The sequence below is a fragment of the Eucyclogobius newberryi genome, unplaced genomic scaffold (assembly GCF_026437365.1).
Source record: "Eucyclogobius newberryi isolate DKJ021-1_F unplaced genomic scaffold, fEucNew1.0.hap1 SCAF_17, whole genome shotgun sequence".
NCBI classification, from domain to species: Eukaryota; Metazoa; Chordata; class Actinopteri; order Gobiiformes; family Gobiidae; genus Eucyclogobius; species Eucyclogobius newberryi.
This window is the reverse complement of record NW_027315801.1, coordinates 13,162,961-13,187,674: the sequence shown is the minus strand read 5'-3', so window position 1 is coordinate 13,187,674 and position 24,714 is coordinate 13,162,961. Positions and strand designations below refer to the sequence as shown.

General features: G+C 40.6%; 1 protein-coding gene across 1 annotated transcript; it reads left to right on the top strand.

The window, feature by feature from the left end:
* The first annotated feature begins 600 nt into the window (after nucleotides 1-600).
* ankrd52a (ankyrin repeat domain 52a) lies at nucleotides 601-22,744 on the top strand. The gene is made up of 28 exons (XM_072449232.1): nucleotides 601-775; nucleotides 2,808-2,891; nucleotides 2,975-3,053; nucleotides 3,137-3,207; nucleotides 3,302-3,499; nucleotides 3,580-3,667; nucleotides 3,848-3,990; nucleotides 4,244-4,456; nucleotides 5,001-5,079; nucleotides 5,149-5,263; nucleotides 5,667-5,749; nucleotides 5,854-5,971; nucleotides 6,405-6,473; nucleotides 6,563-6,703; nucleotides 7,424-7,486; nucleotides 7,561-7,672; nucleotides 9,260-9,331; nucleotides 9,414-9,615; nucleotides 11,265-11,352; nucleotides 11,470-11,587; nucleotides 11,672-11,891; nucleotides 12,171-12,258; nucleotides 12,470-12,553; nucleotides 12,729-12,874; nucleotides 12,948-13,030; nucleotides 13,102-13,184; nucleotides 13,256-13,347; nucleotides 13,660-22,744. Exons 1-28 carry the CDS (start codon nucleotides 749-751, stop codon nucleotides 13,932-13,934), a joined length of 3,234 nt encoding a protein of 1,077 aa, XP_072305333.1. The 5' UTR covers nucleotides 601-748; the 3' UTR covers nucleotides 13,935-22,744.
* Nucleotides 22,745-24,714: the final 1,970 nt, after the last annotated feature.

Genomic DNA, 24,714 nt, shown 5'->3' with positions numbered 1-24,714 from the left:
ACACAACGACAGATTGCACAAGAGCCACGGCTGCCTCACTCTAGCCCCTGATTTTCACAACGTTCTCCCAAGTATTAACCAGACCGAGCCTTGCTTAGCTTCCAAGATCAGATGAAATCGGACATGTTTGGCCACTAAAAACCATGTCATAACAGAGTTCCTTCAAAATGTGCTTACTCAAAGTTGTTTTTGAGTGATTCATGTATGTTTGGGTAGTCCTGTATTGTATAGTCCTGCATTTAAGGTTTGAGTGCTCAGAAAACCCCTATTTCCACTACCCCCTACCAATTGTACGCATTTCCATGATACCATGGAAAGGGAAAGTTAAAACCTTACGTCAGATGATTATCCATGGAGATGGATACGCTTTAATGCCATACTCTGGAATAGTATAGTCAAAGGAACAAAATTACCATGAAAAAAGCAGGAGACTGTCAGGTTTGTACTTTGGTGCTTTAATAGAGTTTGCCCATGTCCTGTTGTCGTGTCTCTCTTCATCCACACGATGTCGCCCTTCCCTGGGTGTGGAGTCGCAGCCCGCCACGCCTGTAGGAGGACCAGCTCCGGCCCAGACCTTTCCCCATCCCCGTCAAACACACACAGGATACACACAACACTGACAGACAGATCCACTGCATTACTGCCTGCGATGGGTGTAGTCTGAAAACAAGTGCATTCAGTGGCGAACCGCAATATACCTCCAAGTCGAAGCCTCATGAGGGAGCTCCGTCCTGGCTGAGTTCGGGAGATGGGGGTACTCAACATTGCAGACCAGGTTTGAGCAAAGAAAACGCTCCTCCGAGAAATTGTGTGACTGTGGCGCAGTCTATTTGCTGGGGATGATCTGGACTCGTTCGCAGTCTTGAAGGGATTAAATCGAAATCACACTAGTGCAAGCGGTTGTTAAATGTTTAACGTGCTTAGTCTTCAATTTATATTTTTATTTTTAGTCGCGGATTCATATTTTCGTTTAGTTTTTCTGGAAATGCTCAGTGCAGACGCTGTTCAGGCCTCGGTCTGGGTCGCGGCCAGTACTGTGACAGAGTTAGCTCCGAGGCTAGCAGCTAGCGGCTAATACAGTGAGGTATCATAAAGCTAGAGTGCTCTGGATTTGTTGCCGTGGTGATTGCGGCGGCCATCTTGTAATTGTAAGAGCAGCAGACAGATCACTTAAGTAATTCAATAACAGAGCCAGAAATTCAAAGACAATATTCATTATCCTAATAAAGCATGTTTTTATGAACATTAATATCCACCCATATTCAAAATGAATCTATGTTTGTGTAGTAATTCATCAACTGACATAATCATTGATAACTGTCCTGTTTATTTCACGTTTATTACTATATAAGAAGACTTAATTATCTAAAATATAAACACTTATTTCTTCTTATTAATTTTTTCAGGTTTCAAAATGATGAAAATCAGTACAATTTATATAAAGATTAGCGAATTAAATGTATCTATCAATAGATTTATTTGCATGAGTTCTAGAGTAGAAACAATCACATCCAGAACATGGCTGCTGGAGCTGGTTGTTGGTTACTACAGGTTACCACGGTTATATCTGATCTTTCTAGTATTCTATTTACGGCTTTGTGCTAATGCGGCTAATGCGCTAGCCTCGGGGATACTGGTTTACACTGGATAAACCAGGCCGGACCCAGCTAGTTACACTGTAATAACTAGTAAAAAGGTATATTACCAAACGAGAAATTATTACGTCCGATTTTTCACACCGTAGAAATAAATTCGCATGGGATATTTTTAACGCGCTAGCACGTCATGTACCTTGCGTTGTAACGTTATATCACTGCGGTTTTGACATTTGTTTTGTACCTGAGCCTTATTCCTGTTTTCTTTTTCCTTCTTTCATAACAATATAATAGTACCTTTAATTCCTGTTATCCAGTACTAGATAATACAATATTCTTTACAGTGAGTGTGTAGAAAGCCTTATAAATTCTCTGTGTAATGAGCGGTGGAAGAAAACACAATATTATAATGCTCTGGAGATAAAATAATCTATACTTATAACTTTTAAAAATGAACTTAAAGGTGGAATGGACGATTTTTGTCAGCACATTTTTTATCATATTTCCTCGTGGCGTGGATAAATCATTTGTCCTGCCACGTATCAATCATAAAACACACCTACCGCTCACCTGCAGCCGCGTCAGGCTCGTCCCCACGTTTCTGCGTGCCTAAGCGCATGGATCTATCATAATATAGTTCCCTCAGTGTACGGGGCAAAATGAAGACGGAGAAAGACAGTTCGAGCTGACGCAGAAGTGGACAGAAATCTACGGGAGACGAGAGATGCGATGTGCTCCGTTGCGCTAATAAACAAACGCACGTGTGTGTTGTATCGGTCCGCACGGGGGAGTGTGCATGCGCACTTCCGCCTGCGTTCTCAAATCACCGAAAAATCGTCCATACCGCCTTTAAACATCTTTCAAACAAGGATATATGTTATTTTCTTTTTAATGGTTGATTCACTTTCTTTTTTGTGAGATACTTGAACTTCATAGGCTCATATTAGGACTTTTCTGATGAGTTGTGAAAATATTGTCTGAATACTGGTATTGAGATAATCGAAAAATTATATTGACATTTTTGTCAATTTCTCTCACCTCTAGTTGTAATATCGTTGTTATGTCATGTACCGTGTGTTGTGCCATAGTCCTTTCCTCCGCCTCTCTGTGGACTCGTTAGTCGTAAACATAGACTGTAGGGCTGTAGAACGGAGTAATTATTCACATTTACTGATTTGTCGGGCCATAATGGGACTTTTCTTTGCTTTGCAGCCTCCTCTGGTCCAGGCCATCTTCAATCGCAATGCTGATGAAGTTCAATTATTATTGCACAAAAATGAGGACGTCAATGCACTGGTGGGTTTAAACACGTCTTTGCAAGAAAATGTATTATATTTGTTATAATGATTTAAACTCTTTCTTGGTTAAAACCTCAACAGGATCAAGAGCGGCGTACACCACTTCATGCTGCTGCCTGTATGGGCGATGTCCACATATTAGACCTCCTCATAGAGGCAGGTGAGTGTCAGACTAAATGTGTTATTTACAATCATTACCGCTATATTGTACATAACACTATTACTGTGACCGCTTTCTTTCAGGGGCCAGTGTGAATGCTAAAGACCATATTTGGTTGACTCCATTGCACAGAGCAGCCGCTTGCAGAAATGAAGTATATGCCTTTTAATTTTTCGTTTATAATACATCCAAAAAGAGGGTGCTGGTCTCTTGCATTGTTAACACAATTTGCACTTGTTTCCCTTCAGAGAGCTGTAGGCCTGCTGCTGAGGCGAGGAGCTGAGGCAAATGCACGAGACAAGTCCTGGCAAACTCCTTTGCATGTGGCAGCTGCCAACCGCGGCACTCGCTGCGCAGAGGCCCTGCTCTCCCAGAGCAACCTGAACATGGCCGATCGAAGTGGCCGCACTGCCCTGCACCACGCTGCTCAGAGCGGGTTTCAAGAGGTGAGGCCAAGAAAAGCAGAAAGGCATGCAAGAAATAAAGATATATGTGCAATAAGTCTAAATATGTTTGTACATTTTAGATGATGAAGCTCCTCGTGAACAAAGGGGCCAACATCAGTGCCATCGATAAGAAAGAAAGACAGCCTATTCATTGTGCTGCTTACCTAGGTAATAACAGTGCACTTCAATCTCTGTACTAATACTATAGGAGGGGTGTTTTTTTCAGTGTTAGAACACTGTTCTAACATGGTTAAGATCTCCATGAGTCAAAAATGTCCCCTTTGAACTTCACCTAACATGTTTTTCCACATTTTGACTAATACCTGCACATTTCTTGTGTGTTTGAAGGACATGTGGAGATTGTAAAATTGCTGGTGTCCCGAAGTGCAGATAAGAACTGTAAAGATAAGCAGGGTTACACGCCTCTCCATGCTGCCGCTGCTGGTGGTCATATTGACATAGTTAAATACCTTCTGAGGATGGGCACTGAGGTAAGATGTTACTTGAATAAAAGTACAGATACTGGCGCAAAAGAATATGAAAGTATATACAATAAAAAAGTACTCCTTTGAACATGTACTTTCAAAGTAGAAAGTAAAAGAATTTCACACAGTAAAAGGTATCTAGTACTTTTACTTCTGTACCTTGTTACTCTGCACCAGTGCCTCTACAGTCATGCATTCAAAAATGTTATAAATTCCTCTCAGTATCACTGCTGCAGGCTCTGATGTTCCTGTTTCTTAGATTGACGAGCCAAATGGCTTTGGGAACACGGCGCTCCACGTGGCCTGCTACATGGGGCAGGAGGCTGTGGCCACGGAACTTGTCAATCACGGAGCAAACGTTAACCAGCCCAACAAGTGTGGCTACACCCCTCTGCACCTGGCTGCTGTCTCCACCAACGGTGCCCTCTGTCTGGAGTTGCTGGTCAACAACGGGGCAGATGTCAACCAGCAGGTACGGTTAATCTGCAACTAACCAGAATAAGAACTAGGGAAGCGCAGTGAATCAAATTTGAATCAGGATCGAGAATTTGTTATTTCTAAATGCCAGTGATCGGCCTGAGTCTTTGTATCAACCGGTCCACAGACAATCCTATTGTCAATGTTTAGGAAATTAATGATGAAGGCCATTTTTGTTTTATTAAAATATTAAGATCAATTAATTTGAGAGATAAATCTGATTCATTGTTTTGTCATAGTAAGAAGGCATCCCAGTCATTTTATTTTTGTTAATTTCTACAATTTTAGTAATTGTAGAGCTTTCTTTTTGGAGACTTTTAAAATGTTGCATTGTGGCTGTCGGATTTGTTGTAGTGTTTATGTTGCCCATGTAACCTTTGACCCTTCCGCCACATTTCCTCCAGAATGATTGTGTGGAGACTGTTTATTAACATGGCTGTTACGTCCCTGTCAGTGTCTCGAGCCAAATGAAATAGCTTAACATGTTTGTAAAGGAAATAGTTTTTTTCTTGATCATTGTATTTCGTCATTCTTCCCAGAGCAAAGAAGGGAAGAGCCCCCTGCACATGGCAGCCATTCATGGGCGCTTCACACGCTCTCAGATCCTCATTCAAAACGGTAACACTTCTGGTCCAAATGTGTTTTTGGGTCAGTTTTGGTGCTTATTTTTCCTCCTGTATTTTCCAGGTGGGGAAATTGATAGCGTGGACAAGTATGGCAATACTCCCCTCCATGTTGCTGCTAAGTATGGCCATGAATTGCTGATCAGCACTCTGATGACCAATGGAGCAGACACGGCCAGGTATCTAACGCCTCTTATGTGTTCAACCTGTCCATTAGAAGAGCTAGAGGAGCGCAGAACATTGAATCTGATAGTAATGGGAAGGTATATTGTTTGTAATAAAAACTAGCTCAGAATTCTGCCTAAAGAGCTGATTGAAAATAACTTTTCCAATAAACATATGCTGTAATCTTCCTAATAACACTATAGAGTCATTTTACAGTCCTTTCCCATTTTGTTGAATTGCCAAAATATCTTTGGAATAGTTCCCAAAATATTGAGAGGATAACTTTAGTCAATATGGCCCATCCTATAATGAACACCTCTATTTGTCAATAAATTGATTTGATTTGATTTGATATTTGTTACTTAATCCTATCAAAATCTAATCTAGTATAGCACATAATAGTTTTTTTCTTTTTAGACGTGGGATCCATGGAATGTTCCCTTTGCACTTAGCTGTGCTGTACGGGTTTTCAGACTGTTGTCGCAAGTTACTCTCCTCAGGTTTGTAAATGTGATTAAACTGTGACATTCATACGATGGTTTGATGATTAATGGATGAATAACTGTTGAACAATAGCCTAATGTGCTTCTCTCTCTCACCTTAGGTCAGCTGTATAGTATAGTTTCCTCTATGAGTAAAGAGCATGTACTATCAGCTGGGTTCGACATTAATACCCCTGACAACTTTGGGAGGACCTGTCTACACGCTGCTGCCTCTGGAGGGTAAGAAGAGGGCCTTCAAACTGGCAAATGATTATTTATTACATTTCATATTGTCCACCTGCAATTAGGACATTTAACATGGAAAAAACATTTGATATTAGCCATGTTTAATAATATAATTCTGTGTCTTTTTGCCGAAATGATTAGATTTTAGGGTTGTCCTAAAGCGTATAGCCAGATACGAACTGATACTAAAACTAGTATAAAAAGTAGCAACTCAAAATCTCCTCACAAATAGGACAGAGTTGGTCTTTTTCTTTTCAAATGGTCTTGGTTTAAAACAGAAATAGTATTAGACCTCACAGTATTATTACTAAACATTGTACTATTCTAGAGCTTTTTATGATTTGAGAAAAGAAGATTTAGTTTTTCAGTGTGCGAGAACAAACTTTATCTCTTATGAATCTAATATCTTGTTTTTTGTCTTCCACAGAAACGTTGAATGTCTGAACTTGCTCTTAAGCAGTGGGACTGACTTGAATAAGAGGGACTTAATGGGAAGGTTGGTCACTTTTTCCACAGTGCATTATATTGTTCTTTATCAGTGCCAGTAATTGTGAGTGGTTGTTCTCTGGAATCCCCCGGGCGCAGGACACCGTTGCACTATGCGGCTGCTAATGGGAGGTACCAGTGCACCGTGGCCCTGGTAAGCGCTGGCGCTGAGGTCAATGAGGCGGACCAAACCGGCTGCACTCCCCTGCACTACTCTGCGGCCTCCCAAGCCTTCAGCAGGTAATGAAGTGTGGACATGTTCAGCGTGTCAGGAGAAGAAATACGGCATAAGTCAGTTTAGCTTGTTATTCATCCTGTGATTATGGAACACCTTGGCTGTAATAATGGAATGTATAGGGATGGGACAAGATCTAAAATTGTGCACACATTAGAAGTGGGCAATACATCGACATTTAAATCAGATGTGCAAAATTTGACGCCTATTTAAAAAAAAAAAAAAAAAAAAAAAACTGCTACAAAAGGGGCTGATTAGAAATAAAAATGAATAAAGGTTAAGCTTTCAAATTAGTATAATTTACTGACTGAGTATAATGTGATGTTTCTGCTTTTTTACAGTCACTTTATCTGATCATTAAACCTCAACTCAAATATTCAAAGACATGTTTAACACATTTCCGTTGGATTGACGGGATACTCATTTTGTCCATATTGTCCAACTCTAGCACACATGAGGAAAATTGTAGGAGATGAGTTCTTCTTTGCTGTGTGTTTACATTTGGCTGAGACTTAAAAGGGTTGAGCGCTGGTCAGTCACACCTTTTTGTTGAGAAGCTGTAGTACTTAAAAACAGAAAATGAATGAAAACGATAATGATTCATCTTTATGATTTATTATTGTAGTATATAAACGGCTTAATCAGATACTTCTTATATGTTAGAAACATTAAAGTGTTAAAAAAATGATGATGTACTTCACAAAATATTCATTTCAATTTCTTAGAGTCGATCGTCAGTTTTCTGGAAATCATCAGAATAATGAAGATGAAGCAAAGGAGTCGTACTTGTGAGTTTCTCTGGGTTTTGTGCAGTTAAAGCTTTTTTAATGTATCCTCCACTAAATATATGTTTCTTTATCAGCTGCTTGGAGCATCTTCTGGACAATGGTGCTGACCCTTCGATGGTCAACGCAAAGGGTTACAGCGCCGTTCACTATGCAGCTTACCATGGAAACAAACAGAACCTGGAGCTGGTACGTTCCTCATGAGAATATCACAATATAGAAGAGAGCTGCATGGAGATGTTATGATTATCTTCAGAATATCATTAAATATAAAAAATCTGGATGTTTTGGCAAAAGAAAACTCGGATACAGGTGAGGATCAGGTATCTCAGCCTGGTTTACATTCACAACTGTATTTCACATTATTTATCTAAAAGGATACAAAATTTTGTGTTTCAAGTTTTACAGGACAGAAAGTTAAAGAAATGTTGACAGCACAATGTTTTTTTAATTTTATCTACAGATATATTACACACACTCCCACAAATTCTTACAATACAAAATACTTTCTAGAAAAAAGCATTTTTATCCATCCTTTGTAATAGAACAGGAAAATAACCAACATTTCTACCCTCTAAATCCTACAAATCAAGTTAGAAATCTTGGGGTATAAACAGACATAAACATAGACAGCCTCCTGCTGGTGCCAGAGTCAGGACTAAACATGGACTGGCCTCCTGCTGGTGCCCAGAGTCAGGACTAAACATGGACCTGCCTCCTGCTGGTGCCCAGAATCAAGACTAAACATGGACCGGCCTCCTGCTGGTGCCAGAGTCGGGACTAAACATGGACCGGCCTCCTGCTGGTGCCAGAGTCGGGACTAAACATGGACCGGCCTCCTGCTGGTGCCAGAGTCGGGACTAAACATGGACCGGCCTCCTACTGGTGCCAGAGTCGGGACTAAACATGGACCGGCCTCCTGCTGGTGCCAGAGTCAGGACTAAACATGGACTGGCCTCCTGCTGGTGCCCAGAGTCAGGACTAAACATGGACCGGCCTCCTGCTGGTGCCCAGAATCAGGACTACACATGGACCGGCCTCCTGCTGGTGCCAGAGTCGGGACTAAACATGGACCGGCCTCCTGCTGGTGCCAGAGTTGGGACTAAACATGGACCGGCCTCCTACTGGTGCCAGAGTCGGGACTAAACATGGACCGGCCTCCTGCTGGTGCCAGAGTCGGGACTAAACATGGACCGGCCTCCTGCTGGTGCCAGAGTCGGGACTAAACATGGACCGGCCTCCTGCTGGTGCCAGAGTCAGGACTAAACATGGACCGGTCTCCTGCTGGTGCCAGAGTCAGGACTAAACATGGACCGGTCTCCTGCTGGTGCCAGAGTCAGGACTAAACATGGACCGGCCTCCTGCTGGTGCCAGAGTCAGGACTAAACATGGACCGGCCTCCTGCTGGTGCCAGAGTCAGGACTAAACATGGATCGGCCTCCTGCTGGTGCCAGAGTCAGGACTAAACATGGGGAATCTGCGTTTCAGTTTTATGCAGCTATAATCTGGAACATTCTTCCTGAAGATGTGAGACAGGTTCACTCTGACAATGTTCAAATCCAAGCTAAAACAGTTTTGTTTAGTTGTGCATATGACTGTGAGGATTTTCTTTGCACTCTTCTCTTTTATGTCTAAAAAAGTTTTGTGATTTCTGTCATGTCTGTGATTTTAATGTTTTGTTTTTTTTCCTGTCTTGTGAAGCACTTTGGATTGCCTGTATGAATAGTGCTCTAAAAATAAACTTGCCTTAATCTATTTCTGTGTGTGTTGCTTTAGCTGCTGGAGATGTCCTTCAATGCACTAGGAGACATAGAAAGCAGTATTCCCGTCAGCCCGCTCCATCTCGCGGTAAGTTTGACAGATTTGTTAGTAATCACTGGAGGGTTTCTCTTCCTGCTTTGGATTGTGACCGTTTGGTTCGCTGTTGCAGGCGGACGGCGGTCACTGGCAGGCGCTGCGGGTGCTGACGGAGACCGCTGCCTACGTGGACATGCAGGACGCCGCGGGCCGATCCGTGCTCTACTTGGCGGCGCAGAAAGGCTTCGCCCGCTGTGTGGAAGTGCTGCTGGCTCAGGGCGCCTCGTGTCTGCTCAATGACAACCAGCTCATGTGGACTCCCATTCATGTGGCAGGTATTTACTGGAGGTGGGCCGTATTGACAAAGAAACATGTTAAAACATTATTTAAAATGTATTAGTTGAGGTGTAATTGTCAAACAAATGTGAAATGTCTATAAAATGTGTCACAAAAGGGCAGAAATATTACCTTATACCCCTGTTTGTAAGTTTAAAGTGTTTTCCATTTGTATTTATATTATATTTAATCAGCTCCTATTCTGGCATTTTTCTATAAACTATTGGTTTTATGTCTTCAAAACAACAATACAGTGAACCCTCGTTTATTGCGGGGGTTACGTTCCAAAACAAACCCGCAATAGGCGAAATCCGCAAAGTAGAAACCTTCATTTTTTTACAGTTATTATACAATGAAATACTCCATAAAACATTGAAGCTCACGCGCGCCGCTCTCACCGGCCTCTCACGCGCGGCGCCGCTCATACCGGCGTCTCCCGCAGCTCACACGCGCGCTCTCACCGGCCAATTTGTTATTGAAATAAATGGGAACATTTATTTGTTGTTTTTATTTGTTTTTCACTTTTACCTTTTTTTTACCTCGTCTCCCAACTACATATCGTAAAAGCTAGGAGATACCATCTCCTGATGGCATATATACATATATTGATAATTATTAGACAAAATTGAATGATTTCCTCAACATCGACCATGACCAAGCAGAACAAGAATACGGGTCCTTAGCTACACTTTGGACGTCGCACATTGTGTTTCTATAGCCTAATTATGGTTAAACAAAATAAAAACCTGTTTAATACTAATAATTAAAATAATACTAAATCATACAATTATTTAGATCTATTTGTAGATCTTTAGGCTTTGTCGAATATAGACCGAGATTAAATGTGAAAAGTGAAACACAAATAAAAACAACAAATAATTTTCCCATTTATTTCAATAATCAATTAGTTCAGGGTTTTTGGCAGCATTCCTCACTAGTCCGCTTTTACTATGTAGTTAGGAGACGAGGGGAAAAAAAATGCAAGATTAAGAGTTTAAGTCAGGTATTGATCTCAGGGACTTCTGCACTCAAATACGTCTCGCTAACCACTGGGCCAACACTGACGGCGGTTTTCCCGTGCGGGCGCCTCTGCACACGCAGAGCGCCGTCTGGCACAACACAAACACAAATGTTGTTATGAACGTAAAAGAGCCTCATGAAACCAGGCAAAGAGCCGCATGCGGCTCGCGAGCCGCGGGTTGTCCAGGCCTGTTGTAAAGCATTATACATTGTCTTTAAAAATTAGTATCTAGTAATTTCTTGATACTAAAACCCTTGTAATGACATGTCTGCTGTGCCGAGCTGTTATGTTAAGTAAGGAAAGTGCTTATATTCTTTCAACAAAATCAATTATTTGCAAGATACAACTTAAAGATAAAGAATATAAAAGTTTTTACATTATACTCTATACATAAATGTGGTTGTATAAGATACTGCATTTTTTTGGTCATCATTTTGTGCCTCGTAAAACTATTATCTTGGTCAAAATATCTTATTACATTAAAATAAATATTAATGTATAATTTCCTTGATGATAAAAACATATCTTACTCTTACATGAGTTTTTGTGATGGTTAACGTGATGTCTCTGACATGTATGTATTAAATATAAGGAATGTATTGTAATATGTGGCGTTTCTGTCTCTAGCTGTAAATGGTCACGTGGAGTGTCTTCGCATGATGATAGATTACGGAGAGGAGGGCGATCTCACAAACATGGCTGACAAATCTGGCCAGTAAGTTTTATCTATTCATTTGCACAATAAAATATTAAAGAGCCACCATGTCCAACACTTTGTAAACATGTTTTATGAAATGTGCTCTGATCAAAGTATGTTCTTGTGTCTGAATAGGACTCCTCTGATGCTCGCCGTCTTGGGAGGTCACATCGACTGTGTTCGCCTGTTGCTGGAGAAAGGTTCCTCGCCTGATGCCAAGGACAAGAAGGGCAGCACAGCTTTACACAGAGGGGTTTGTGCTGTTAATGACCTGTAACCTCTGTCTCACAATAGAACATTGAAAACGAACCCTTTCCCTCTCTTATTTTCTGCGCAGGCTGTGTTTGGTCACACTGACTGTGTAGCAGCTCTCCTGGACCACAAAGCGCCTGCACTGAGCCGGGACTCCCAGGGTAAGACTCCTCTGCACTACGCTGCGTCTCGAGGCCACACCGACATCCTCGCCGCGCTGACACAGGCCGCCGTCGCCACAGATCCACATGACAAGATGCTGGACAACAAACAATACACGCCGTTACACTGGGCTGCGTACAAAGGTAAGAGTCATTTAGTCACTCGTCACTTAAGTATGAAACGATGATGACCGAAGGATTTAGAGAAAAAAATATCCACTTTACATGAAATATTGTAAACTCATCCAAGAGAATGAACATTTGTGAGAATACAGAAATAACCTGTTAAAAATGAATATAGTCAAGTAATACAAGTGTCTTATGCTTTTCTGAATATGTTAAACCAGGTTTTTATTTGGATTCAGACCCAGTTATTCAGAAAAGATGTGAGGTTTTAATAAAATGTTATTGGTCTTGTTCCAGGGCATGAAGACTGTTTGGAGGTTTTACTTGAATACAAAACATTTAACCATGACGAGGGAAACCCTTTCACCCCACTGCACTGTGCTCTGTAAGTATTCAGCTGACATTCTTTAAAACAGAGATAATTAGTAGTTTTTATTTGTCAAATGGGTTCACATGCTCTTTGTCATATAGATTGTTGTAAATGTATTTATAATTATAATTAATGTATGTAGATGTCAATACATAAACAAAGTGACCTTCGGTTGTGTCTAAAGCCTAAACTGGCCTGAAGTTCTGATGATGTGTTTCTCCTTCAGCATGAATGGCCACAGCGGTGCTGCAGAGAGGCTGCTGGAGTCAGCTGGAGTCCAAATGATAAACACCCGAGATGCCAAAGGAAGGTGAGCACCAATCAAGTACAATGAACTTCAAGGTCAACAGTTTCATTAACAAAGCATTTAGCCACTTTGAATATATGAGGGTGTTTGAAACAGGATCAGTCAGTTTAAACAACTAGCCTCGATTAGAAAAGCAGAATACATTCAAATAATCTGAGCTCTGATGTATTTGCTGTAGGATCCCACTGCACGCCGCTGCGTTTGCAGAGGACGTGGCAGGACTTCAGCTGATGCTGCGTCACGGAGCTGAGGTGAACACCGTGGACCTCAGCGGGCGCTCGGCTCTGATGGTCGCTGCCGACAGAGGCCACAGCGGCTCAGTAGGTGAGTGGGAGGATCAGAGCTCTGAATGGAGTAATGACACTGGAAAGTGTGTTCATATTTTGTTTTGATGCAGCCATCCTCCTCCATCGGGCCAAGGCTGATCTGACTTTGCTGGATGATAATAAGAACACTGCCCTGCACTTGGCCTGCAGCAAGGTACATGCCGGAAACACAGTCTGTCCTGTCGTGCTGAGCTCTTTGTAACTCACTGGTTTGTTTCCTTTCAGGCTCATGAGATGTGTGCCTTGGTGATTCTGGGGGAGATCCACAATCCCACTCTAATAAACGCCACCAATAGTGCTCTGCAAATGTGAGAACCCAGCCAATCCCCCATAACTGTTGTCACTGTTTTAGTCGGTTTGACATCTCTCTCTCCCTCAGGCCTCTCCATCTCGCGGCTCGTAACGGTTTGTCCACTGTAGTTCAGGCACTGCTGAGCAGAGGAGCCACTGTGCTGGCCCTGGATGAGGAAGGTAAATCTACAGCACCAGCTACTGCAATTTTGGAATGGTGTTAAAATCAGATAGTAATCAATACTAGTTTTAGTATTGATTAGATGCTCATTTGAAGAATTATCGATACTGAAATAAACAGGAGAAAATGTTACCTTTACAGACTTTTAATGATCTAGTATTTAAAGAAGACTGTTTTTTTTTTAATTATCATTGTCGCACCAAAGCTGGTATCATGCATTAAGCCCAATCCTTAGTATTTAAGTAGTAGTTCTAAGTGCGGCCAACTCTCTGCTAAATGTCCCCTGCTGTAATGTGTCCTCTCCTCTTCAGGTCACACGCCGGCTCTCGCCTGTGCTCCTAACAAAGACGTGGCCGACTGCCTGGCTCTGATCCTCTCTACCATGAAGCCTTTCCCTCCGCGGGACCCTCCTTCCTCCTGCTCCTGCTCCTCCCCCACCGTCTCGCCCTCCCCAGGTCTCAACATACTGAAGCACTGCGGCATCACTGCTGCCTGCACACCGCTGCCCAGCAACGGCCTCCACAACGGCTACGTCAAAGAGCGGCACGGAGCGGCGGTGGGGCTGGACGGCTGCCTGTCTGAGTGAGCGTCCTCGGGCTGCGATCTCCACCACCAGAGGGCGCCTCCCTTTAACACGGCCGGAGAGAGCACCCACTGTCCCTGTTCTGTGTATGTATGTGCCGTGCGTCATGTGCGTGTGAATGTTTGGTCTTCTCTTGAGGTGCAGTCAAACCTAATATGCAATTAGAGTCCATTCCTCCATCTCTTAGTAGTGCTTATTATGTGGAGGCAAATGGCTCTACAAGGTCACTCGGCTCAAGTCCGGCAACTAAACAAACAAACAAAATAATCTGGCCTTTTTGACACGACATAAATCCCTTTAAAATAACGCTGAAATAACTCAAACTATGATCGCATGTAGCTTTAAGCAGTGACTTGTCATATCATGCCCTGCTGCAAGTGACCTTGTAGAGTCAACAATCATCCCTAAAGAGTGATCAAAGACTTATTAATAATTTAACTTTTTTCTTTTTTGTTTTTTACTCATCCATTAGATTTTTATGAAGGAACCACACAAGGGAAAATTTTGCTTCTTCTGAGTGCAATGTTTGTGTACTACAGTACAATCTGAATTTGGAAAAGGGTCACAAAGATATTAGTCCCATTGTGTACTTTAAATGCACGGCCTCAAATTCTTTGGCATTTCATATGATTTGGTTTTGCTGCTGAATATAAGGTGTCATGTCGGGTCGGCGTTGTTACTTCTACCTGATCATAACGCTGACCCGCTATTTTAAGAGATGCTAAATAAGTGTTTAAGCTAGAATGTTTCTAAGCATATAAGTTATGACCAAAGTTGATCAACACTACTATGGCTATAAATTATTTATTTGAGATGAACTGTACTGTATAGAGAGACAATAGATCTTGATATACCTCGTCAACTCGTTTAGCAGCTGCTTCATCTTCACCAGGGTCCATAGGCCTGAGTTCTCCTTGTGCGACGGAGAACCAGAGTAGGATAGTGACTGACTGAGGCCTTGTTTATTTAAATGAAGGCTTTACTAGTAATATCTGCCAACAACACCTCATCAAAGCATTGTGTATCTGAGCACATAAATGAACAAGCCATTTCAATTTTCCCATCTCACAACTGTGTTTTGAGAAGAAAAATAAATAAATCAAATTTTAAACAGCCTGAATATTGAAAGAGCGATCAGATTTGAGGTTTAGGCACCAAACCGGTCATCAGCATTACACTTGTTTTTACTACTCTGACAAAAAGAGTATTTCTGAAGCTGGTGAACTAGTCTTAAAAATCAAATCTCTCGACTTCTCTGTGGTCGACTCTGATCAGTTTGAATAGTTAAGTATTATTTGATGTTTATATTGGGCAGTTTTCAAGCAATATTTTGTTTTTTGCCTTTTTTGTTAATGTTATTGAATAGACAATCACTGTCACAAGGGCTTTTGTTTCCCTGGAATGTGTTTGATTTTGTTTTATTATTTCTATTTTTATTGTTTCATGAAGACTAACCTAAAGACTAAACGAATGGCTCTGTGTGTGCTGGGCATTTTACTGTCAGTGTCAACTCAAATGCACTGGATTGCCTTTACGGCGTCTCATGAAATGCCTTTTGACCCATGCCTTCTGTAACACACCATTTCACGTATTGTTTCATAGGACAAGGTCTAACATGGCTTATCTTCTCACACATTAAATTGGCAGCACATTAAACCACGATTGCACCATAGTTTGTCATCGAGAAATGCCCGGCAGAAAACGCAGAGCTTCTCCTGGCATTTGCTTTGACCAGGGTTTTCAAACCCTCAATAAAAACAAATGGGGCTAAATGAAACGCAGAGGGAAATTTTGCTTAATTGTACTCGTTTATCAGGAAAAGCAGAATTCCAAATATGTGTTCATATGTTAGATATTCATTATTGTTTTTTACTCAAATGATTGTAACGGACCACTAGAGCTGTTTGTGACTTAGATGTTATATCTATGCTATTTTTAATTTTTTCCACCTCCTGGTGGTAAAAAAGAAGTCAAAATGTTTTCATTGGCGTGATCGCTTCATATCTGAGGGTGTGAAGTGGCACAGTTGCACACATTAGCTGACTGGATGAGAGAGGACCTAGAGTAGGTGTTGTAGTGTATTTCCCAAAATGTCTTTCATTTTCCTGATCAGACCCTGACAATAGCATGTTGTCCTCTAGGTGGCGCTATAGTTTGACTTCTGTGACTGAAGTGGAAGTAACTAGAAAACCACAGCCTTTATTCTAATAATATTTTTTTTCATGAGAACGTAAATATTCGTATCATTAATAATATTAGGATTAGGAACAGTTGTTTGTAATCTCAGGATCTGTGCTAAAGCAGTGGACAGAATTTGTGAATCCAATCAAAATGCAGCCGATACTTTGTCGATATTTTGTGATGATCAGTTTCATTTTGATCCCACAGCACTTAAATAGTAAAGCACGCACTTTAGTGCATTCAGGTTCTAATTGTGCAACTAGAGCAGAGTAATGTATGTACTTATGTTTACATGCATGTGTGTTGCTGCTAATACAACATGGTGTCTGAGTAAAAAGCAAATAATTATTTTAACCAAGCGTTCTCTGAGCACTTCAGGACAGTGTCCACTGCCCTCTGGTTTCACAGTGAAATAGTTTTAATGGTGAGGCTGTAAACAGGAGCCTCTCGTCACTGCAGTCTGACACAGACTGAACACCACAGATGCTCCACACTGCCCTCTGCAGGTGCGGTCTGTCCGGGCAGGGATCGATCCACAGTGATGTCTTTACACCAGTTCACAGAGCCATTTCCCTTGCAGCTAAAGCATCACAGTATTCTTATACCTGCTTTTTGTTTGTGTGATAATAATCTGAGTGACTGTGCATGAACCTAGTTTAGGTTTTGCTGCTGAAGCAAAACTAGTAAAGTGTAAACTATATATGGAGTCGGAAACGAAAAGCAATGAAAGGTCCAATTGTAGCAATAGTGTGTGTGTAATAATGTGCAGCACAAATCTTGCACTGCCATCGATTTAGTAAATTATAACCTAAATGCCAATGGAAGATTTCAATGCGGGTTAGATGTTCTAATCTTTGGTCACAGAAAAGGCCTTTTTGCCAAAACGAGTCAAGCAGAATGAGTTTATGCATTTGTCCAAGCAGTTTACAGTCTGACCATCAAATCTGAGCCATGAGTCTCACGACTGAAATGAATGTGGGGTCGATATAGAGCAGGTTTTAGTTCCTCCTGCCTCTAAATGGTGGCTCTTCATTTGTCTTGTATAGATATGATTCTATCGGTAGCATGTAAAACTGTATTCTTTACAAATGATACCGTTTGTGTAGTACCAGCAGTCTTCCTGCATAGAGGATCTGGACATGTTTGTGGCATTATGTTGGGTGTCTGGGCTTGCTCTTGTGTACTTTCACCTTTCTCTCTCTCCATATATTTACATTTGTGCTATGAATTAGCGTTCATATCTATCCATTCCATTGAGATTGCCTTACATTACAGCAAATACAGAGGGACAGAAAGGACTCACGGTTAATCTAATAAACACATGCACTCGTAAATAGCCTACACCTAAGTAGTGCCATAGAAACCTTTATTTGCCTTTAGACATAATTCATAGTTACTCAATTTATCACGTTTAGACAGTTATATTGTGTTTAAAAGCTTATCCTTCGCCAATTATGCTAATGAATGATACCGCATGAATTTTAATACTTAAAATGCAAGCTTTCTCTTAACTTATACTGTAGTCAAATATGTTTTTAATTGGACATTCTTAAATATTGTTTGCCCATTGATATTGGTAAAGCAATTCATGACTTGTATGGCTTGATTATGTAAAAAAAAAAAAAAAAGACAAGAAAAAAAGACAATAACAACAATTGATGTCCATTTATTGCATATAGTTGTACAAAATAGTTTGCCTCAAAAGGATGTCTTGGTTCTTACTTGAAAACACTAACAAATTAAATTCTACTCTGATCCACTGTTGAGCCTTTTGCCTTAAAGTCTAACATGAAAATCCCGGGCAGTACCTGATTATAGTCACCCACAGAGTTATGCTACTTACTTGGATTGCTTAAGATATTGGCTCATTTCGATCTCAAAGACGCCTGCTTTGGGTGTCAACAAAGCACACAAACGAATTGTGGTAGCACATAGCGCAAGGTTGCCATGGTGCAGAGATTGTTTTGAAGTTGGGATATCGCCATATTAGCCACTGTGAATGAATGAATCCACTTGGAAACAATCAAAACGTCCATGTCTGATATTGAGATCTCGCTGACACTGAGGAGATGGCGGTTGAAATCTAGAGGAAAATCTGGTGTCGAAATGAAGGAAAAAGAAGAAAAAAAACAACTGAAAATTATTGTACAGCTGTTAACAAAGTAATATAGTGTGATTCATGTAGTTGTGGGTAGTGTAATTCTGCTTAAACCAGCCTAAATCTGAAATGTATGTGTGCGTAGCGTCTCCATGTCCGACCTTTGAGAGGAGCATGAAGCTGCACCTTGTGTTTTTATTGGACCTGCAGTTATACCTCACCAGTCAAAGCTGAGATGATCCTCCGTCATTCTCAATTTACTTTATGCCAATTATGTTTTTCTTTAGTGTGATTGTGATCTAGGCATGATCACTCAAACATGCTTAAGTTCCCTTTTCAGTGAAGACAGCATAAAGACCCCACTTGTGTATTTTATCTCATCAAAACTAATAGAATAGTCATTCTGAAGCCTATTGGGGAAACGAAGGTAGCTAATAAACTTCTGCATGTTTGGATGATACACCTTTACTGTATGACTAATGCTAGTTGACCACCTTCCCTGCCTAAGCACTGGCCCCTCCCCGACCTGTAGGATCTGTGTCATTTCAAGCACAGCGGTGGCATGGTGCCTTTTATATGTTACTACCGAAAGGTACGGTCTTCCATTTGTATTTCCCAAAAGCCTTACAATGGGAAAAGAAACGCTGAACCAAGGCTACAGTGGAAGGTGCATTTCACAGGAAGAGTGGTTCTTTCAACCCTGTGTCAAAGTTTTTGCAATTACGAAGCTTAAAGGTGCACTATGCAACCTTTCTGGTGGAGGAACCGCCACCTCATTGTCTCCTGGAATGTTCCATATTATGGCATTATACTTAACTATGTTGCATTTATTCAATTGCAGGAGTTTTTATTGCTAAAAAATACTTGAAAATCATGCTTTCGTTCTATGAGCGGTTTCACCTCTTCACAGATCTGACCTGTAACTTGGCCCGGTGATGTCATCTGCTTGTCTCCATGGGGATACATACGTTTAATGCAATACTGTGGAACATTCCAAGCAAAGCAGCAACATCCCCATAGAGACAAGGAGGTGGACCCTCCACCAGTCACATGGTGCACCTTTCCTTCAGAATAGGGGATTCGTTCTCATTGGCGCACCCTTAAGGTGGCTGGATGAATTGCACTTAGCGATGCAATAATAGGGCACATTACCATTGCATTGATGTGGATCAATGAAAGCACAAACCCAAAGAAGGCACCTGAGGCTCAGTTGGCTTTTCTGACACCAGTGGCAAAAGGAGTCTCCACCAAATTCCTCTAAACTCTCCTCCTGCAGCCGTAAACAATCAGCTTTGATTGTCCGTTAGACATGAACTGTAGAAAGACCGCTGTCTGGAGTTTCCTGATTGTCCTTGTTGCTCTTTTGCTTTATTTCATCAGTAATTAGTAAGTTTCAAACACAGTTGTCCGATGCGGTACGTGCATTTTGGATCATGTTTGTTGTGGCTGTGTTGCGATTTGATTGTGGATTTTATGTTGATTTAGGGTAGACTGACTAGGTTTTCAGTACTAGTTGTGTGCAGTGTAATAATGGTGTGATCATATTCTAGGAGTGACGTAACATTTGTTGTCTTACTGCGAAATATGGCATGAATAATTTTGGCAAAGCTGACCTCGTTTGAAACAGACAAAAGATAAAAGTGCAATAACATTTTGTTTCATTGCTTCCTCGCTTGAATATCTCTATTTTTATTATGCCCTATTTTGTTCTCACCAAAAGTCACGCGTCTGTAGCAAATGAAGGATTCCTCTGGTCCTCGTGTTTGGTTCAGAAGTGGCATTGGATCGTTGTGTGTTTTATTCCATTTTTAAAACTGTGATCTATATCAAAACTTTAGACGCTGCCTGCTCAGAAAAGGACCGTGCACAAATTAACTTATATATTTGAGTAGGAGAGCGTAGGATGGGCTTTGATGATAATGTAGATTAAACATAGACCTATTTCCATGAACTCTGGTTTTAGTCTAGACCGGTTAAGTTGCATGTGTAGATGTACTATATGCATCCTCTTCCTCCTTGAATGAAATGTTTTCTCAAAAATATTTAGACCTGCTGTCAGTGACGTATGCGGATAAAAGGACTTTGAAATGCCTTATATTTGTTTTAATGTTAAGCATTAAGGGTTACCTGCCCTCCCTTTTCAGAGTGTAGCCTATAGCCTGTACAGACTCTTGAGATTTGTATCTGCTGTTTAGCCCAGTGTTTGTTATTGTGCTTTAGAAACATTCCCCTGAAAGTGCCGTTTGTTCACCAGCAGAAGATCTGTGGGGAAAATGTATTGAAGGAAAAAAGCGGCAGAATTTTCAAATGGACCCCGATGAATGAGGAGTATTTTCACAGGTGAAATAAGGCAGCAGTCTGAAGGAGCACCTTAGCGACTCGCTCCGGCGCGAGTCCCAACTGGAGTACTCTAAAGCAGAGCCATATCAGATAATTGTCCCATTAGGAGCCCCTTGAATGTGCTATTAGAAATAGCCTACTGTAGTAAAGGATGTATCTGCATGTTCTGTGACATTAGTGGTGTTGGTCCCTTTTTGTTTTGTTTAGTCAGCTTCACTGTAGATGTTGCCTCTTCATTGAAACTTCCGAGCTACTAACAATCCTCTCTCAACTGGACAAAAGCAGACGTGCTCTGCTACGAAGGCAGCCTTAAATCTTTGCCAGTTCTTAACCCGTCGGTGATAAGGGGTCGCCTGTTTCGTACTTTGAGTGGCTTATCTGAAGTTAAGAAGCCCTTTTGAGCGGTAGGACTGGATCAGGGCGTGTGACAGTTACAATCAGATGTTTTCAGTGCACCTTCTCGATTCTTATGAACGTTGGCTCATCCACCAACATTCCAAAGCTGATCTGGTCACAGTGACGTCCCACTGATAAAGTCTTTTGGCTTTGCTGATGAATGACATAAGCGTGTGTCTCTTTGACAGGGTCCCTATTTAGCCTAACGTCAATTACCTCATTTTAAGGTCTGCAAATATACTACTCTACTGTGTGTAAAGGAGTCAATGCCATCACCAGCAGCGCGGTCTACAGACCTGTGATGACAGGACCAACAAGTTCAACATTAGCCAAATTTACACATCACCAGTTATATTCAATAGCGCTTAGACATGTTTCCACATTTTACAGGCGAAAAGGGCCTGGAGTTTATCAGTTTGCAAATAACTACAGGTACTGAAAGACTAGTCAGCATCTGAACCAAGTGCAAGTCCTTCACCAAAGTTTGAAATGTTTGGGTTTCTAAAGTTCCCTGCTTCTCACACGCTGACTGGCAATAGCACCTTTGGTTATAAGCCGTTTTAATGCTGCGCTAAAACCAGATGTTTTAAATGAATTCATGTTGGCATCACTTGCTGTTTTCAGTAGCATTTCTCCTACCTCTTTGTTTTGCAGCCTTGAATATTGTTTGTCCACCTGTTTCGACAAAGTACGGAAATACAGATTTATTACAAGCAATGGTAGTTATTCAAGTGTGGTCGTGTTGTATGTGTGTGTCTATTGACATTGGATAAAATATTTATGAGAAGCATTTATATGACACAATACCACTGGAATGTGAAGCCAGACCATGTTATAATGCAGATTGATGATAGTCTACCCCCTTTAACATGCAGTGGTGAATGGTCAGATAATCCATTTGGCTTTTTAAAACATTTTGGTTTTGCATTTGTAAAACCACACCACTTGTCTTGCTCTTTTAAGTGTATTCCAACATTTCCGCTTCACTCGGGGTCAGCTATTGATCGCCCTGCAGTTGAATAAATTGAACTGGTTGTGTAAAGAGGTGGAAGATTTTTAATTCTGTAGAGGGTCAGTTTGCCTTTGACACCCATTAAACCACTTTAAACCAAATTCTGCTACCTAAGCGTCATCTCCACACGGCCCCGTGTTACAAATCAGTCAGACGAAAGGGGTGAAAGACAGGGTGAACGGTTTGAGGTTTTCTGGTCTGATCCTGACTCGGTACTTTCCATTACCAAAGTTAAGTTTTCCCCATTTTAAAATACCAGCTGGACAATAACCTTATTTGTCTCCTTAATTATCATAAACATTTGAATAAGTGGTTCTAAAAGGACAACTTGATGCAAATAAAGATCTTAATTTTAATTTTGAATCTCCCAAAACTAAGCAGGTATTTAATAAATATCCTTGTGTATCCAAGACGGGACCAGCCCACTTCAGAAAACACACCTACCTAAACCTCAAGCCATTCATTTTTCAGTTTTTATTTTATTTTTTATTTTATTTTTCTTTTGACAATGCAATCCTGAAAGCACTTTGCCTTGTTGTTCTTTGTGTGAACATGTGAATGATGATTTGTTACAATTGTTAATATTATAATAATATGTAAAAGATCATTCACTGTTTTGGAAAAACCTGCATCTGTCTTTCTGACGTTAAAAGAATAACTAAAAAAAAACCTAGTGACATTAAACCGGAATATATTTTATAAAATGTTTGCTGCAGCCAATTGGTCTTGTCATTCAGTATTGTGGCTTAGGGTTGTTTGTGTTCAATAAAGTGCTATTGCTAAATATTCACTGTTGTGGTTCTTTGCCTTGAATGTGTGAAATGTCTTATAGAATACATACAAAACACGTGCAGTATCTGGGACCCAAAAGAAAACGAATCAACGAGAGGTTCTTCTGTCCTGATCAAGACGCTGACTTCACCACCTTCCGAAAGCAAGGCCGAGGACAAATATAGGAAAATGAATCCATCACAAATGTATTCCATCTTTTAGTTCAGCAGGAATGTATGATTTAGAATGGCAAATCAAGACTGCCAGAGAGAGAACAAACATACAAACTAAATATCTAATCCTCTTGCTTTGGGGCAGAAGTTATCGCCACTTGGCCTGCCTCCCTGCTGTCCCAAACGGGTGCGTACCTATGTACCTATGTAACCCCCTTTCCTATGAACAGGGGAAACTATGCTAATACTGTACTAGAATAGGCTACTGGTTCAGGTTCTACATTCCCAATAATGATGCATAAATATTTGATTTTACAGCATAAAACATAAGGGTAAATTACCCAAACCCAGGTCTCGGGGAAAGTGGGAAATAACTAGAAGTGTGTATTCAAATAAAAATGTCTTCATTAAATATCCCTTCATAATAAACAAGCAAACTATGATAATTAACCTTTTCTCAAGTCTTTGCTTGAAGTTGTTGGCCTCATCTGATTCCACAACCTAAAAGTTAGTGATGGCCGTGTTGAAACATGACAATATATTAAAACCATTGAAACCATACGTTTTGGCACAGTTTCAAGGCGCGTGTGCATCAGTGCACTACTGTTCTGTTTGTAATTTATCCAGTGAACTACTCACTACTTTTACTATATATGCTAAACTACCTCTTTTTATCTACACCATAAACACATACTGTTACTGCCCCCTGGCATTTAGCTGTGTTTTAGAAAATAATGTGACATTGTTACAGAAATAAGTTTTTAGCTGGTACTAAATCTTATATTACTTTTATGTTCAATATCAGTATTCTGTATTGTTATTGGATTTATAAGATTTTACTGATTTTACTTAGTTTTTAAAAAAACTCATTTTATACTATCTTTATCTTTACCTTTCTAATTCATACTTATAATAAAAAATGTAAGGAAACACAGAAAAGCACTTTTAACGGGACTTTGAACAGCGACAGTAACGTTCACTTTGTTGCCTATTTTGTCCAAAGTTAGGATTGATGTTAAGAAATCACTGCCAATTATTGCACGTCTCCTCTTGAATAGTAATAAGTTGAAGTACCAACATGAGGTATACAGTTACAGCATTTATATAATCACAATGTGTACAGAAAAAAACTGCATTCGTTATTTTATATCAGTAACCATATTTATTTGTACATGAAATCAGCTCCAGTGTCAAATAGTTAAGTCGTACATAATAAGCTGCAGCTAGAATTTTTGCACAAACAGACGTCAAAATCAACGTATTCAATGTTGTTTGCACGTATAACAGAGCAAATGTACATGTTTTACGCGACATCTTATTTGAGTTCGAAGTGGCATCCGCGCGGGTTTCATTATGGCCTGTGCAAAAATAATATTTAATCGGCGCTGGCGCATAATTGTGGTTTGTATTGTGGATGTAGTAATACTAAAACAGACCACTAGATGTCACTGTGGAAAAATGTTTCTTACTTTTGCTGTTTCACGCGGCTTCCCTTTGCCCATCACTACTGAACTATCGGACCACTTTTTAGTTGCTGTGGAATGTCAAACTGGTTTTATGTAATTACATCTCTGGGTCAATCATCAAACAAAGCTGACTTCCTATCTTCAAATAATAATGAAAAGCTATGTAAAAAAAAAGCAAGACGATGCACTACAAGAACAATTCAACAATAGTAGACGTAAACAAGGAAAATGTACAACGCAAACAACATACACAATAAAGAGAATATCTATGAAAACAGCGTAAATAAATAATATAGAAGGGAAAACGTGAGACCCCAGGAGCCCCGCCTCTATCAAACAGAACGTC

Bases quoted from the DNA above. Each gene is read 5' to 3' on its own strand.
- ankrd52a (XM_072449232.1), top strand. From the start codon at position 749: ATGGGGGTACTCAACATTGCAGACCAG. The intron at 3,668-3,847 runs GTAATAACAGTG...GTGTGTTTGAAG, and splicing joins TCATTGTGCTGCTTACCTAG to GACATGTGGAGATTGTAAAA. The intron at 12,875-12,947 runs GTGAGTGGGAGG...GTTTTGATGCAG, and splicing joins AGGCCACAGCGGCTCAGTAG to CCATCCTCCTCCATCGGGCC.